Source organism: Solanum tuberosum, unplaced genomic scaffold (genome assembly GCF_000226075.1).
Source record: "Solanum tuberosum cultivar DM 1-3 516 R44 unplaced genomic scaffold, SolTub_3.0 scf00048, whole genome shotgun sequence".
Lineage (NCBI taxonomy): Eukaryota > Viridiplantae > Streptophyta > Magnoliopsida > Solanales > Solanaceae > Solanum > Solanum tuberosum.
In genome coordinates this window covers 337,259-349,729 of record NW_006238976.1, presented here as the reverse complement: position 1 = coordinate 349,729, position 12,471 = coordinate 337,259, and the positions used below count along the sequence as shown (strand labels likewise).

At 34.3% G+C, this 12,471-nt stretch overlaps 3 protein-coding genes and 1 non-coding gene across 5 annotated transcripts in view; 3 read left to right on the top strand and 1 right to left on the bottom strand.

Moving 5' to 3' along the window:
- The first annotated feature begins 318 nt into the window (after nt 1-318).
- Nucleotides 319-4,363, top strand: LOC102594636 (plant UBX domain-containing protein 10-like). Its single transcript, XM_006343736.2, has 4 exons — nt 319-1,264; nt 3,246-3,416; nt 3,515-3,718; nt 3,911-4,363. Exons 1-4 carry the CDS (start codon nt 473-475, stop codon nt 4,139-4,141), a joined length of 1,398 nt encoding a protein of 465 aa, XP_006343798.1. The 5' UTR covers nt 319-472; the 3' UTR covers nt 4,142-4,363.
- Nucleotides 4,364-4,677: 314 nt separating this feature from the next.
- TRNAV-AAC (transfer RNA valine (anticodon AAC)) lies at nt 4,678-4,751 on the bottom strand. Its single transcript has one exon. It is a non-coding gene; the product is annotated as a tRNA-Val (tRNA).
- A 159-nt stretch (nt 4,752-4,910) lies between these two features.
- On the top strand, nt 4,911-8,505 carry LOC102594076 (probable serine/threonine-protein kinase WNK10). Of its 2 annotated transcripts, XM_006343734.2 has the most exons (7): nt 4,911-5,396; nt 6,260-6,297; nt 6,407-6,634; nt 6,735-6,955; nt 7,045-7,202; nt 7,282-7,675; nt 7,753-8,505. In XM_006343734.2, the coding sequence occupies exons 1-7, from the start codon at nt 5,310-5,312 to the stop codon at nt 8,394-8,396; spliced, it is 1,770 nt and encodes a 589-aa protein (XP_006343796.1). In that variant the 5' UTR covers nt 4,911-5,309; the 3' UTR covers nt 8,397-8,505. The 2 variants fall into 2 exon arrangements, with proteins under 2 accessions (XP_006343796.1, XP_006343797.1); XM_006343735.2 differs by lacking the exon at nt 6,260-6,297.
- Nucleotides 8,506-10,039: 1,534 nt separating this feature from the next.
- Nucleotides 10,040-12,471, top strand: part of LOC102593761 (oligopeptide transporter 7-like) — a 6,756-nt gene continuing 4,324 nt past the window's right edge. Inside the window, exons 1-3 of the mRNA XM_006343733.2 lie at nt 10,040-10,246; nt 10,450-10,943; nt 11,023-11,120. Coding sequence (XP_006343795.1) covers nt 10,210-10,246; nt 10,450-10,943; nt 11,023-11,120 — 629 coding nt within the window. The 5' untranslated portion in view covers nt 10,040-10,209. The remainder of the gene's footprint in view (nt 10,247-10,449; nt 10,944-11,022; nt 11,121-12,471) is intronic.

Sequence of the window (12,471 nt, the reverse complement as noted above, 5' to 3'; positions counted from 1 at the left end):
AGCATATATTAAGATTGTCATTCTCTTTATTGCTCCTTAAAAGTTGTGTCAAGTTAATATTGGACAATTTAAGAATGGAGTAGTTGCTGCTAGTGATATTAACTCTCAACTAGTAGCACTATACTTCCTCCATTCACTTTGGCTTGTCATATTTGTAAATCTGATTACTCTTTAGAGCTAAATTAAATTAATTTAATATTTAAATGTTGGGAAAACTTTTTAAAAAAAAAAACTATAAATTGCAATCTTGTGAAAATGGCAGATTTGTAATTTCGAGTTAGTCAGAGCCCATTTCTGGCTAAAAATTAGAATCAATGAACTGATAAAACCCAGTCCATTACAGTGGAAGAAGTTTGGCGATTTTCTCTTATTGTCATTTCATCGAACACTTGCAGAGCAATCATCGGAAAATTCTCAATGAACACATAAGAGCAAAAACTTTCACCGGAAATTTGTAGAGAAATCGGAGAAAATGGGTGATGTAGCTGATAAGATAGCGTATTTTCAAGCGATCACCGGGGTGGAAGACGCCGATTTGTGCACTGAGATCCTCGCCGCACATGGCTGGGATCTCGAACTGGCGATCTCTGTTTTCACCTCGCAAAATCACCATCCTGTTACTGAGTATGCATCCGAACCCACCACCTCCAATACACCACCAACGAGCACGAATCAACCACCGGCAGAAACTGGACTCGTTGCCGGTGGCAGCGGCGGACCGCCGGGATTAGCTTGGAAGATTATTACTCTCCCCTTCTCCATCATTTCCGGTAGTCTAGGGTTGATTTCAGGTGCTGTGGGGTTGGGTGTATGGGCGGCAGGTGGTGTACTTTCATATTCGTTGAGAATGATCGGTTTCAATTTGGGGCGTAATGGTGAATCCTCTTCACCTTTGGTATCTGTATCTGCATCAGCAGCGGAGGCAATGAGTTTCGTGGATAGTTTTGATAGGGATTTTGGGAGTATTAGGCCGAGTTTTATTGCTGAAGGTTTTATGGATGCTTTGCAGAGGTCTAGGCATGAGTTTAAGCTGCTTTTTGTGTATTTACATTCGCCTGAGCATCCAGATACGCCTATGTTTTGTGAAAGGACTTTGTGTAATGAAGCATTGGCAGCATTTATCAATGAGAATTTTGTTGCTTGGGGCGGGAGTATTAGAGCTAGTGAGGGTTTCAAGATGAGTAATAGCTTGAAGGCATCAAGATTTCCTTTTTGTGCTGTTGTAATGGCTGCGACAAACCAAAGGATTGCTCTGCTTCAGCAGGTAAACAAAAAGTTATATGATTGTTTTGTTTTATAGTGCTGTATAATATGGTGCAGTTCTATTTTGGTTGAAGTGTATGCAAATACTAAATCCAGAACTAGAAGTTGCTTTATTTAGTTAGAGACTAGCTTTATATTACGTGTTGGAAACTATAAATTCTAGACTGAATAGGGATCACTAACTCAAAAGCAGTCAGCAGAATCATCTGGATAAACTTGGGATTGCTTGAGAAGTAAATCCTTGAAGCTATTCCTTCCACAAGTTCAAGCATCTGTATCTTTTTAGTGTGATAGAGTCCTCTATAACTTGTTAACAGTCTTTTATATTGGTTAACTCTGTATAGAAGAACCCATATGACATATCAGAAGACAATGCATGTCGAAATATGATTTTTTTATGGATTGCATGATTTTGTTTAAAGACTTTGGTCGACAATATTGGACTGAGACAAAGCAATGATGACATTAACCAGTTTGTTGACCTACCTAATTTTGCATGAGATGCTCTTGAGTTTGTCAAGCACTCAAGCCTCTATCGTCAGGCCTGAACTTTGTTCTGTTTCTTACTTAAAAAAACTATCTTTTACGCGTAGCCTAATGGATTGGCTAGAAGCCTAGGATGTATTTGCTTACACACAGTGCATATCCGCTGTTTCTTATGTCACTAATAATGAAGTACATATGAGGAAATGAGAGACTTTTTGTTAGCAACGTTGGTTAGTTCAAGAGGATCAAATTGATTATGGGATATAAGATAATATGATTGCTTATCTAACTCCAAGTAGGTTTTGCTGGCTATTTGTTTTAACTTCGTCATACTGTTATACTAGTAAGTATCTGGAAGTTTCTTTCGAATTATGTAGACTTATAGTGTGTCTTGAGTGTATATAATTGTTGTATGCTTAACTAAGATGATATCTGAGATTTAGATATGTTGGTGGTTTATGGATGTATGCCCCTCTTTTTGTTACTTAATTATAACCTTGGATGAAATAGAGAGAAATGTAGCTGATCCTATGACTCTATGTCACCTTTTTCCTACCCAGAGTCGAACCTTGCGCTTCCTGCATAGATATCAGTGCACATATTCTTATAAAAGAAATTAAAGTCATGGCAGTTCCATTCAAAAAAAAAAAAGATAAAAAAATCAGGGCATATATGTATAAAGAAGTAATCTGGTTAATATCTGCTGGTTTCTACAAACTTGACACCTTAAAGAAAAGGGAAAAAGTAACTGTCACAAAAGTTTCATTATTTTGGACAATGTTCTAGTATTTTTTGTTAAGTAAAAAGAATGTGCGTTGGTATGACCAATTTGATTGTCGCTAGAGGCAGGCTGATTACCTCTTGCAGACAACATTATCCCCAATTCTCTTTCTTTTTTTTGGTCAACCCCTAATTCTCTTTTAGGCGTCACTGTTTCTTGCAAGCTCAGTTTCTTTCGCCTCCTTGTCTTCTGTTAATTGGTACATGTTCATGATGTTAGAAGCTATAATTTTGAAACTAAACACCCCTTTGGAGTGTGGTCTGGAGATATCTCTTTTTGTCTCTAGTAACTATCTTAAAAGACATTACATTGATTAGCACTGGTTAGCTTTTGGCCCTGCTTTATTTTGTGCTTCATTGTTTGGCCTAGTCGATTCAACTTAATAGGAAATGTTTTGTCATTCAGTGGGAACATATCATGTGCAGATTTTCCTGTGGTTTTATGTTAGATCTGTCCTTTTCTATTGTCTTAATCCTTCTTACCTATCTACCATAAGCTAGATATGGAGGCTTTTTGTCTTTTGTTGCGAAAAGCTAATTAAAGTTCTATTTGCCTTGTTATATACTAAAAGAACTGCAAATTCATACTGGATACTATCTAATGTTTAGTGTAGAAGCGAACTTACTGCCTGCCTTTTTCTATTAAAGCTGCTTCATTGACCTCTTCTTTACTTTGATGGTTTTTTGTATATCATAGTCTGATGAGCACTTTGCAGGTTGAGGGGCCAAAATCTCCTGATGAACTGCTTACTGCACTGCAAAGGGTGATCGAGGAAAGTGCATCTGTGCTTGTTTCTGCCAGGCTTGAAGCAGAAGAAAGGAGAAATAATATTCGACTAAGAGAGGAGCAGGATGCTGCTTATCGTGCTGCACTAGAGGCTGATCAGGTATGTACTTTTAGGTTTTAAAATAGGCTTTAGCAGTTCAATTTTGAGAAAGGGTACGAAGTAATTTGTGAGCTGCTGAACTGTTCATCCTATACCAGGCTAGAGAGCGTCAGAGGCAAGAAGAGCAAGAGCGGCAGGAAAGGGAAGCTGCTGAAGCTGAAAGGAAAAGAAAGGAGGAAGAAGAGGCTTGTGAAAGAGCAGCTCGTGAAGCTGCTGAAAGAGAAGCTGCATTGGCTAAAATGCGTGAGGAGAAATTACAGTCACTGGGCCCTGAACCTGCAAAGGGTCCCGATGTTACTCAAGTAATCATCTTGTTCTTGTTTCTTTTATTTAAACGTGCATCAGTCTATGTCATAACTCTAGAAACATGGTTGTTTCTATTGGTTTTGAGTAAGCAACGAGAAAACTTGCGAGTAAAATACACATATTAAATGCAGTAGAAATTGCTACTTTTCAGATGATTAAATTATTTGTTGGTTTCTTGTATCCTGCAGGTTTTGGTAAGGTTTCCTACTGGTGAGCGCAAAGAGAGAAGATTTCAATGTAGTACAACTATACAATCTCTGTATGACTATGTCGATTCTCTTGGATGCCTGGAGGTTGAAAAATACAGCCTCGTGTCCAACTTCCCTCGCACAATCTATGGCTCAGAGAAGCTCGCTCTATCCTTGAAAGATGCTGGATTACACCCTCAGGCCAGCCTTTTTGTTGAATTGAACTCATGAGAACGATTGCTGTCTTGTGCTAGAGATAATAACATTTGTTGAAAATGGTTGTATGTCAATTAGAATTGGGCAATGAATTCAATTAGATGCACTTTTGTCTATTGTACCCTAGTTAATTTTCTACTGCTTTATCGTTAAGTTTCTGTTAATACATATATAGTTCAATTGTAATTGGCTGTAAAATCAATGATCACTTAATCTAGCAGATTATCGTTATATTCACATGAAACTCCAGATTGCTAATGGATTCAGGTACCGTCTTTTGATTGCATTTTTCAATAGGTAGAGTAATGTTACTCAAATCTAACAACTAAGAATGAGCAAAAACCATCCAACAAGTACATGTAAGTTGCTTGCAGTATTGCTGAAAAGAAGACCAATTGATTATGGGAAATTGGCAAAATCTTTGCTGCTTTTTTATACTCGGTGAAATTGATCATGCATGAAAGTTAACTCGAACACCATTGTCATAAAGAAAGACCAAAATGTATCAAGACACAAGCAAGCAAGCTTGGAGAAAACAAAGTATACAAAAATGGCTTCGCCCGGGTTCGAACCGGAGACCTTCAGTGTGTTAGACTGACGTGATAACCAACTACACCACGAAACCTTGTTGTTCAAAGTACCAAATTTATTAGTAAATTATAATTTTCATCCACTAATTACGTTTAAGATTGTAATACGTGGCTAATTAGACGTTAAATCAACGGCGATTAGCAACTTGATTATCTGAAAAGCGAAAGGTTAGTTGTCAAAAGTTGACAAATTATTAACCCTTTAACTCAAAAACTGCCATTTTTTCAGCTGCTTCTCTCTTCTCCATTCCCCTAAATTCTCTATTAACAAATTATGATTTTTTTAGGGATTTTGAGATTTAGGTTTTGAAAATTGTTTGCCCTAATTAATCTAGCTAGCTATATGCGTTTCAATACTGTGTTTGAATTGTTAATTAGTTGAATTCTTCAAATGGGGGTTCTCAATTTTTCCGGTTTAATTTTGCTGAAAGCTGAGCTTTTTCAATTCCAATTCCAATTCCGATTTGGAAGAGTTATTGATTCCTATTCTGTCGCCTGTGAAGCATTTTCTGAACCCTTTCTTTGATTTCATTAATTTTCTTCTTCTCTAGGTTTAGTTCTTTTTTTTTGTTTTTGTTTTTGGGTTTGGAGAGATGAATTCTGCGAGTTCTTGGTTTGAAAAAGTGAAATTGGATGAACCTGAAATTGTTGAAGTATCACCAGACGAGAGATACATTCGGGTAATTTCTGTTTTTCTCTTTATGGTTTCTATTAAGTTTCTATTTTTAGGATTATCTGATTAACCAACTGTAGGTCCTGCTTGTTGTACTTTGTTCATTTCATTTTATAAGTTAATGCTAGAAAATTGTGGTAGTTGTATCATTTGATTTGAAAGTGAGTCTTGTTAAAAAGGGCTTATCCCATATAAAGGGTGAGTGTATTGTATTCAAGGGTGTGGTGTAGTGGTCAATGAAGTGGTTGAAAGTCATGAGATCTCAGAAGTTTCCTGCGGGGCTATTACATGTATTCCCCCTGGGGTAGCTACAAGCATAAACCAGTTTAATAAATTACGTAGAGTGATCGCACAAATTATTTGCAAGCTTGCTTGCACACACGTGGGGAAGTTGAATCTCTCTAAGAATGGAGTACCCCGGACGTGATATTGCTATAAAGCACCTTTTTTATATTTAATGATAAGGTTATTAATCAACAAAGCAAAAATAAAATTCTTAAAAGATGAGATAAATTCAGAAGCACTTATTAGATAATATAACTAGGTGATTCTTTCCATTTGTCCTAGCCTTGGTGGACAGAGTGTATCACTATTGTTATTCCTTATGCTTGCCTTTCTGCAAAGGGTTCTTCAAGCGCCTATGAAGAGAGTTGAGAGGTTCATGAAGTGTTTACTTTAGGTCTGAAAAAAGCTTCAAAATCTTTATAAAAGGAAGAAAGATTGTCAACTTGTTAAAGATAGTAATATTTTTTTAAACTTTAAACTTAATTTTGAGACGTGATTGTGATTGGTTATCATATGATATTAATTTCTGTTTCATTTGTGGGTTTTGGTGGTATTGTCACCTTCTTTTTGTTTCTCTTCCTCCAGTATAGTGAAATCTTGGGAAGTGGAGCATTTAAGACTGTGTATGGCTCCGACACCCATCTCCTTTTAATTTCTTGCATTTTAAGTCTAACCTCATCAGCATTATACATTTTCAAGTTTTTAACAATTTTCAAATCTTTTCATATGTAGCTATAAGGCGTTTGACAATATTGATGGAATAGAAGTTGCCTGGAATCAAATTTGCATAGATGATGCTTTGCAGTCGCCTGAACATTTGGAGAGAACATATTCTGAGGTTCACTTGTTGAAAATGTTGAAGAATGAGAACATTATAAAATTATATACTTCATGGGTGGACGATGTGAACAAAAGTATTAATATGATCACCGAATTATTTAGTTCAGGGAGCTTAAGGCAGTGAGTACTATATTTCTTTCATATTTGCCCTTCTTATTTATCTTTCATGCAACCTCCAGATCTTTTTATTCTTATATCTTTTGCGTTCTCTCCCTCTTAGCTATCGGAAAAGGCATAAGACAGTTGACACAAAAGCCATTAAACATTGGGCTAGACAAATTCTCCAAGGTTTACATTATCTCCATAGTCACAATCCACCGGTTATACATAGAGACTTGAAATGTGACAATATATTCATCAATGGAAACCATGGAGAAGTTAAACTTGGAGATCTTGGATTGGCGACAATTATGGAGCAACCTACTGTTCGAAGTGTTATTGGTAGTTATTTGACTTAGACTTGCTGTTTTGGCTCCATCAAAACTAATTGTTAACCCCTCTTACCATTCTTTGTGTTTTCTCTTCGTCAGGTACCCCTGAATTTATGGCCCCTGAGCTATATGATGAAGAATATAATGAACTTGTTGACATTTATTCTTTTGGCATGTGCATCTTGGAGCTAATAACATGTGAATATCCATATAATGAGTGTAGAAATCAAGCACAAATTTATAAGAAAGTCACGTCTGTGAGTTTTAGTTGTTTTGGGCTTTTACTTTATTTTACTTGAAAATAATTGCAATGCTAAGGAAAATATTTGATTTCAGGGAATAAAGCCAGCGTCTTTAGCAAAAATAGCAGATCCTCATGTAAAACAATTTGTCGAGAAATGTTTGGCCCCAGTATCAGTAAGATTAAGTGCAGCTGAACTTTTGGAAGACCCATTTCTTTCATCTGAGAGCTTGAAAAACCCTGTATGTGATCATTTGCAGCCCACAAATTTTGTGCCTGGAGCACAAAGCTTGCCAAAGTCAATTTTCATGGATGTAGACCTTGCACAAAATTTACACAGTGACATGTCCATAGAAAACAAGACTGCATCTCCTCATTTTTCTAATCTAGATATCGTGAGACGAAATGGGAGAAACGAATTTAGGTTACAAGGTGACAAGCATGATGATCGTTCAATTGTGTTTTCACTGCGAATAGCTGAATTGACTGGTATTTGATCATTCTTACAGAATAATACATGGAGTATTTGCAAGCAAATGTTTGACTCTTTTCTCTATTTTTAACAGGTCGGATCAGGCATGTGCACTTTGTATTTTGTATTGATGCTGACACTGTGATGTCAATAGCTAGTGAGATGGCAGAGGAGCTTGAGTTGCCAAATGACGATGTGGCAACAATAGCTGAATTAATTACCGACGTCATTTTCAAACTCTCAACAAGCCAGAAATATTCTTTTGGGAGTTCGTCTGCAGTGAATAACTCATCCGATGATTCAACTTTGATAATAGAAGATCATATTATCGGTGAAGGCATTACATCTTTGAATCAAGGGATAGCATCAACCTCAGATGTGGAGTATAACAACGTTTTAAGGTCTCTTGGCAATGAGTCAGATAACATCAATGTCCCCAAAATCCATACTCTAAGCAACAGTAAGGGGAGTCTAGGTGATGCTGTAATGAGTGATTGTACCACCAAAACTTCAGGGATCTCCTTTGATAGCTTGCTGAATGTCATATCTAATGATTTCAGTTCTAACTCTCTTATCAACGGGGCAAATGACAAAAATCAACTGCAGGATCTCAAGTCGGAACTTGATGCCATCGATATGCAGTATCAACAATCTTGTCACGAACTCTCGAGAATGAGAGAGGAGGCAATTGAAAATGCTAGAAAGAAGTGGACTGGTAAAAAGAAAATATGTACTTAACTGTTTGGTACGTATTTTGGTTTTATTTCATCCTTTATCAAACTACCTAGCAGTGTTAATGAAGTGAATTGTTTGTATACATGCTCCTAGTTGAGCCTTTGCAAGCTTAGTGTTTCCTTTTGACTTGTGAGTTGCTCACCGGGAACATACAACAAAAACATACCCAGTGAATCCCACCACAACTGAGGTTTGGGAGGGTGGATTGTACGCAGACCTTGAGGCTGTTTCTCAAAGACCCTCGGCTCAAAGTGCCAAGTACGAAGAAGGAGACAGCAGAGGCAATAAACAATATACTTAGATTATTGAAAACAATTTAAAAAAATGATATAATTCACAATCAAGAACTACAAATCCAATAAAAAGGAAAGTGTGTTTACACATTGCAACTGAAGAACAAGAAATTTTGGATATTGAATAGACTTTTCCACACCTTAAGGCTTAAGTGACGATAAACTTGAATGCATTTCAAGTCTTAATTAGCACATGATTAAGATTGCAATTACTTTGACGTTCAACATAAACATTATTAATATGATGAATCTAACTCTTAATCGACCATAGAAAAGAAAACTCATTTGGTCGATCCATCTCATACATAGTTGATTGACTAATATAAATAACTGGTCGTAAATTTTTCCTTGTTCTAACAGGTCTTTATACAATAATTTGAATGAAAATTTTGACTTGTACACGATTGACAAATAGTCAATAATAGTCTAGTTTTTGTTTATGTAATTGAAATTTCAAGATATTATCATGGATTTTTTTATATGGAATTTGAATTATATGATATGGTTATTTTCAAATTATAGGATTGAAAAATGTAAAGTGGCTAGTTCTTTGAGTACACACATTTCCTATTATAGAATACTACTCAAATGTCTATGTTCGTTAAATCAATTCGACTTTTGTCTATATACATATATACTATATAGTTTTAAAGAGTTTTATTTAGGTGGTCGTTTTCACGTCACAAAAATAAAACAAAATACAAGTTGTGTGAGTAATTATGATGGACCACAGCAGTCATCATCACATGCATATATAGACAGGAGATAATTAAAAACGGATTCATAATTTAAATTAACTGAATTTAATTTTAAAGTTTTTTTTTTATATTAAACTCATTATAGTATCGAAATTCTGAATTATGTTGAAGAATCATGACGTGGCACAACTTGATAGAAAAATACAATATTCTTGAATCTGTTATCTACTTGTAACTTTTTTCTTTTAGTTGTCAAGAAAAAATGTCATCTTCATGCATCTTTTCAAAGAAAAGATACTACTGCTCTTCTAACCATCTATTTTTTACACTATCAACGTAGTAAATTATCCTCCCTATTTCAATTTATAGATATATATTGTTTGACTTGACATTAAAGTAAAAAAGAAAAAATTATAAATATAATCTAAAACAAATTTAAACACAAGGAGGATTATAATTTAGTTAATTAATGATTAAAAAAGGAATTTTTAAAGTTAAAGTTGCTTGATTGGTGCAGTAACGTCTATTGTACGCGGTCTTATATTATATTTTTACAAAAAATTATTTTCACAGCTGGTTCCCGTATCATTGTGTTACGTGTTTGGTAGAGAGATTCTTCCACGTTTAAATGCAAATCATACGGTTCTAATGAATCTAATCATTTTCTCTCTCTCTTTGTACTATTCAAGAATTCACCTAATCCAATAATACAGAAACAAAAATAAAATAAAAGATTCTCCAACATTTGAATGCAAATATATAGGTAGAGGTAATAATTCATATATATCACTTGTCACATACAAAAAAAAGAAACAAATTCAACCAATGGAAGAATCTGCATATGAAATCAAGACTCCTCTTTGTAAGACTCTTTTTCTCCAACTCAATTTGATTCTGTGTTGCTCGGGTTCTTCAAATATGTCAGTATATCCATCCGTATTAGATCCTAAAAAAATGAATCAGTTTTTATAGGATCTGACACGTTGTAACAACATTTCTGAAGGATCCGAACATTAATATAGGTGTATTTGAGATCCAAAATTGAAAACTCTCTCTGTTTTGTAGTATCCAATTTTGATCATGGCATTGCATCAAGCTCTAATGTCAAATTCAACAAGGATGATGAAGACGAAAATTCGCCAATCGAACAAGTTGCTCTTACAGTTCCAACAACTGATGATCCTTCACTACCTGTTCTCACTTTTCGAATGTGGTTTTTAGGGACACTTTCGTGTGTTCTGTTATCATTTTTGAACCAATTTTTTTGGTACAGAACAGAGCCATTGACAATTACAGCAATTTCAGCTCAAATTGCTGTGGTTCCTTTGGGTCAACTTATGGCTGCAAAGATAACAAAAAGGGTATTTTTGCAAGGATCTAAATGGGAATTCACTTTAAATCCAGGCCCTTTTAATGTTAAAGAACATGTCCTCATCACCATTTTTGCAAATTCTGGTGCTGGAACTGTTTATGCTATTCATGTTGTCACTGCTGTTAAAGTCTTTTATAAGAAAGACATTACCTTCTTTGTTTCTCTTATTGTTATCATCACAACACAGGTAATTAATCGTAACGACTGACTGACGATGTATATAACTTAAACGGTGTAATTTTTTGATAAGATTTTTTGAATGGTAGGTGTTGGGATTTGGATGGGCTGGAATTTTCAGAAAGTATTTGGTTGAGCCAGCAGCCATGTGGTGGCCTTCCAATCTTGTCCAAGTCTCATTATTCAGGTAAGTTTAGTAATCGCCGTCTATCAAATAATAACTCGAGAGAGGTAATCATTCCATATTAATAACATATAGAATAAAAGTCATCACATTACATCTCAAAATCAGTAGCATGGGACTTGGGAGTATAATCTATCTTCTTTGTCGAAAAGTTATATAGTATAGTTGAGATAAAAATTATTTTTATACAAATATAAATTTTAAATTGAGAGAAATTGTTAATTGAGACCACGATTATTATTTTGGGTAGGTTGCGGCTGATAAATATGACAGCGACACTTGGACCCCACAAGTTGTTTTTTTTTAAAATAATCTTTTGGAATTAGGTGAAAAATAAATAATTTTAGAAGATATTTATATCGGATATTAAATGGAAATTCCATTATGTTAGGTAATTAGATATATAAAATTATTTTTCTTGAATACACACATTTAAATTAGGGATTAATTACTTGAGTGGATCCCTTTTAAAAAATAATTACTTATTTTAAATATACTCTTTAATTATTATTATTTATATTAATATCTAACAATACTATGTATTTATATTTATCTTTCTTTCTCGCCTCTTTCTTTTTTTTGTCTCTAGCCTTTTCAAATTTGTCTCTCTTTCTCGCTCTTTATCCCTTTCCTTCTTTCTTTCTGTTATTCTTTCTCCATTTCTTTCTTTCTTTCTGTACGTTATTCTTTCTCCATTTCTTTCTTTATATACATTGTTCTTTCTCCTTTCCTTCTTTATGCTGCTCTTTCTCCCTCTCTTTCTATTGTTCTTTCTCCCTTTCTTTCTCTCTCTACTTTCTTTCGTATAGTAGTCAATAATTTGTAGACGGAATAAAATTTGTATCAATAATTAATTGGACAAGTAATCTAATCGTAACAAATGAAGAGATATAATAAACTGCAAAATGAATTAAACTTGAATTAAAAATGTATTACACACATATTAAAGTTGAATTAGATGAGAATTAAACATGAATGCAAAATATAGCAAACGAAAGAGCATTCTATGATCTGTAAACTGAATAAAACTTGTATCAATAATGAATTAAACAAGTAATCTAATAGTAACAAATCAACCAAAAAACTGTAAAATAAATTTGCATTAAAATTGTATTACACAATATTAAAGTTGAATTAGAAGAGAGAATCAAGAATGAATGAAAAACGTAACTAATGAAAGACAAGACAATGATCTATAAACTGAATTAAACTTATATTATAAGTGTCTTATAAATTATTTTGATTTGTATCACTAAGAAAATGAGTGATGGTTGCAATATGTATTATAAATGGATTGCTCATGAATAAAACTTATATTATATGTGTCTTATAAATTATTTTAATTTATCACTAA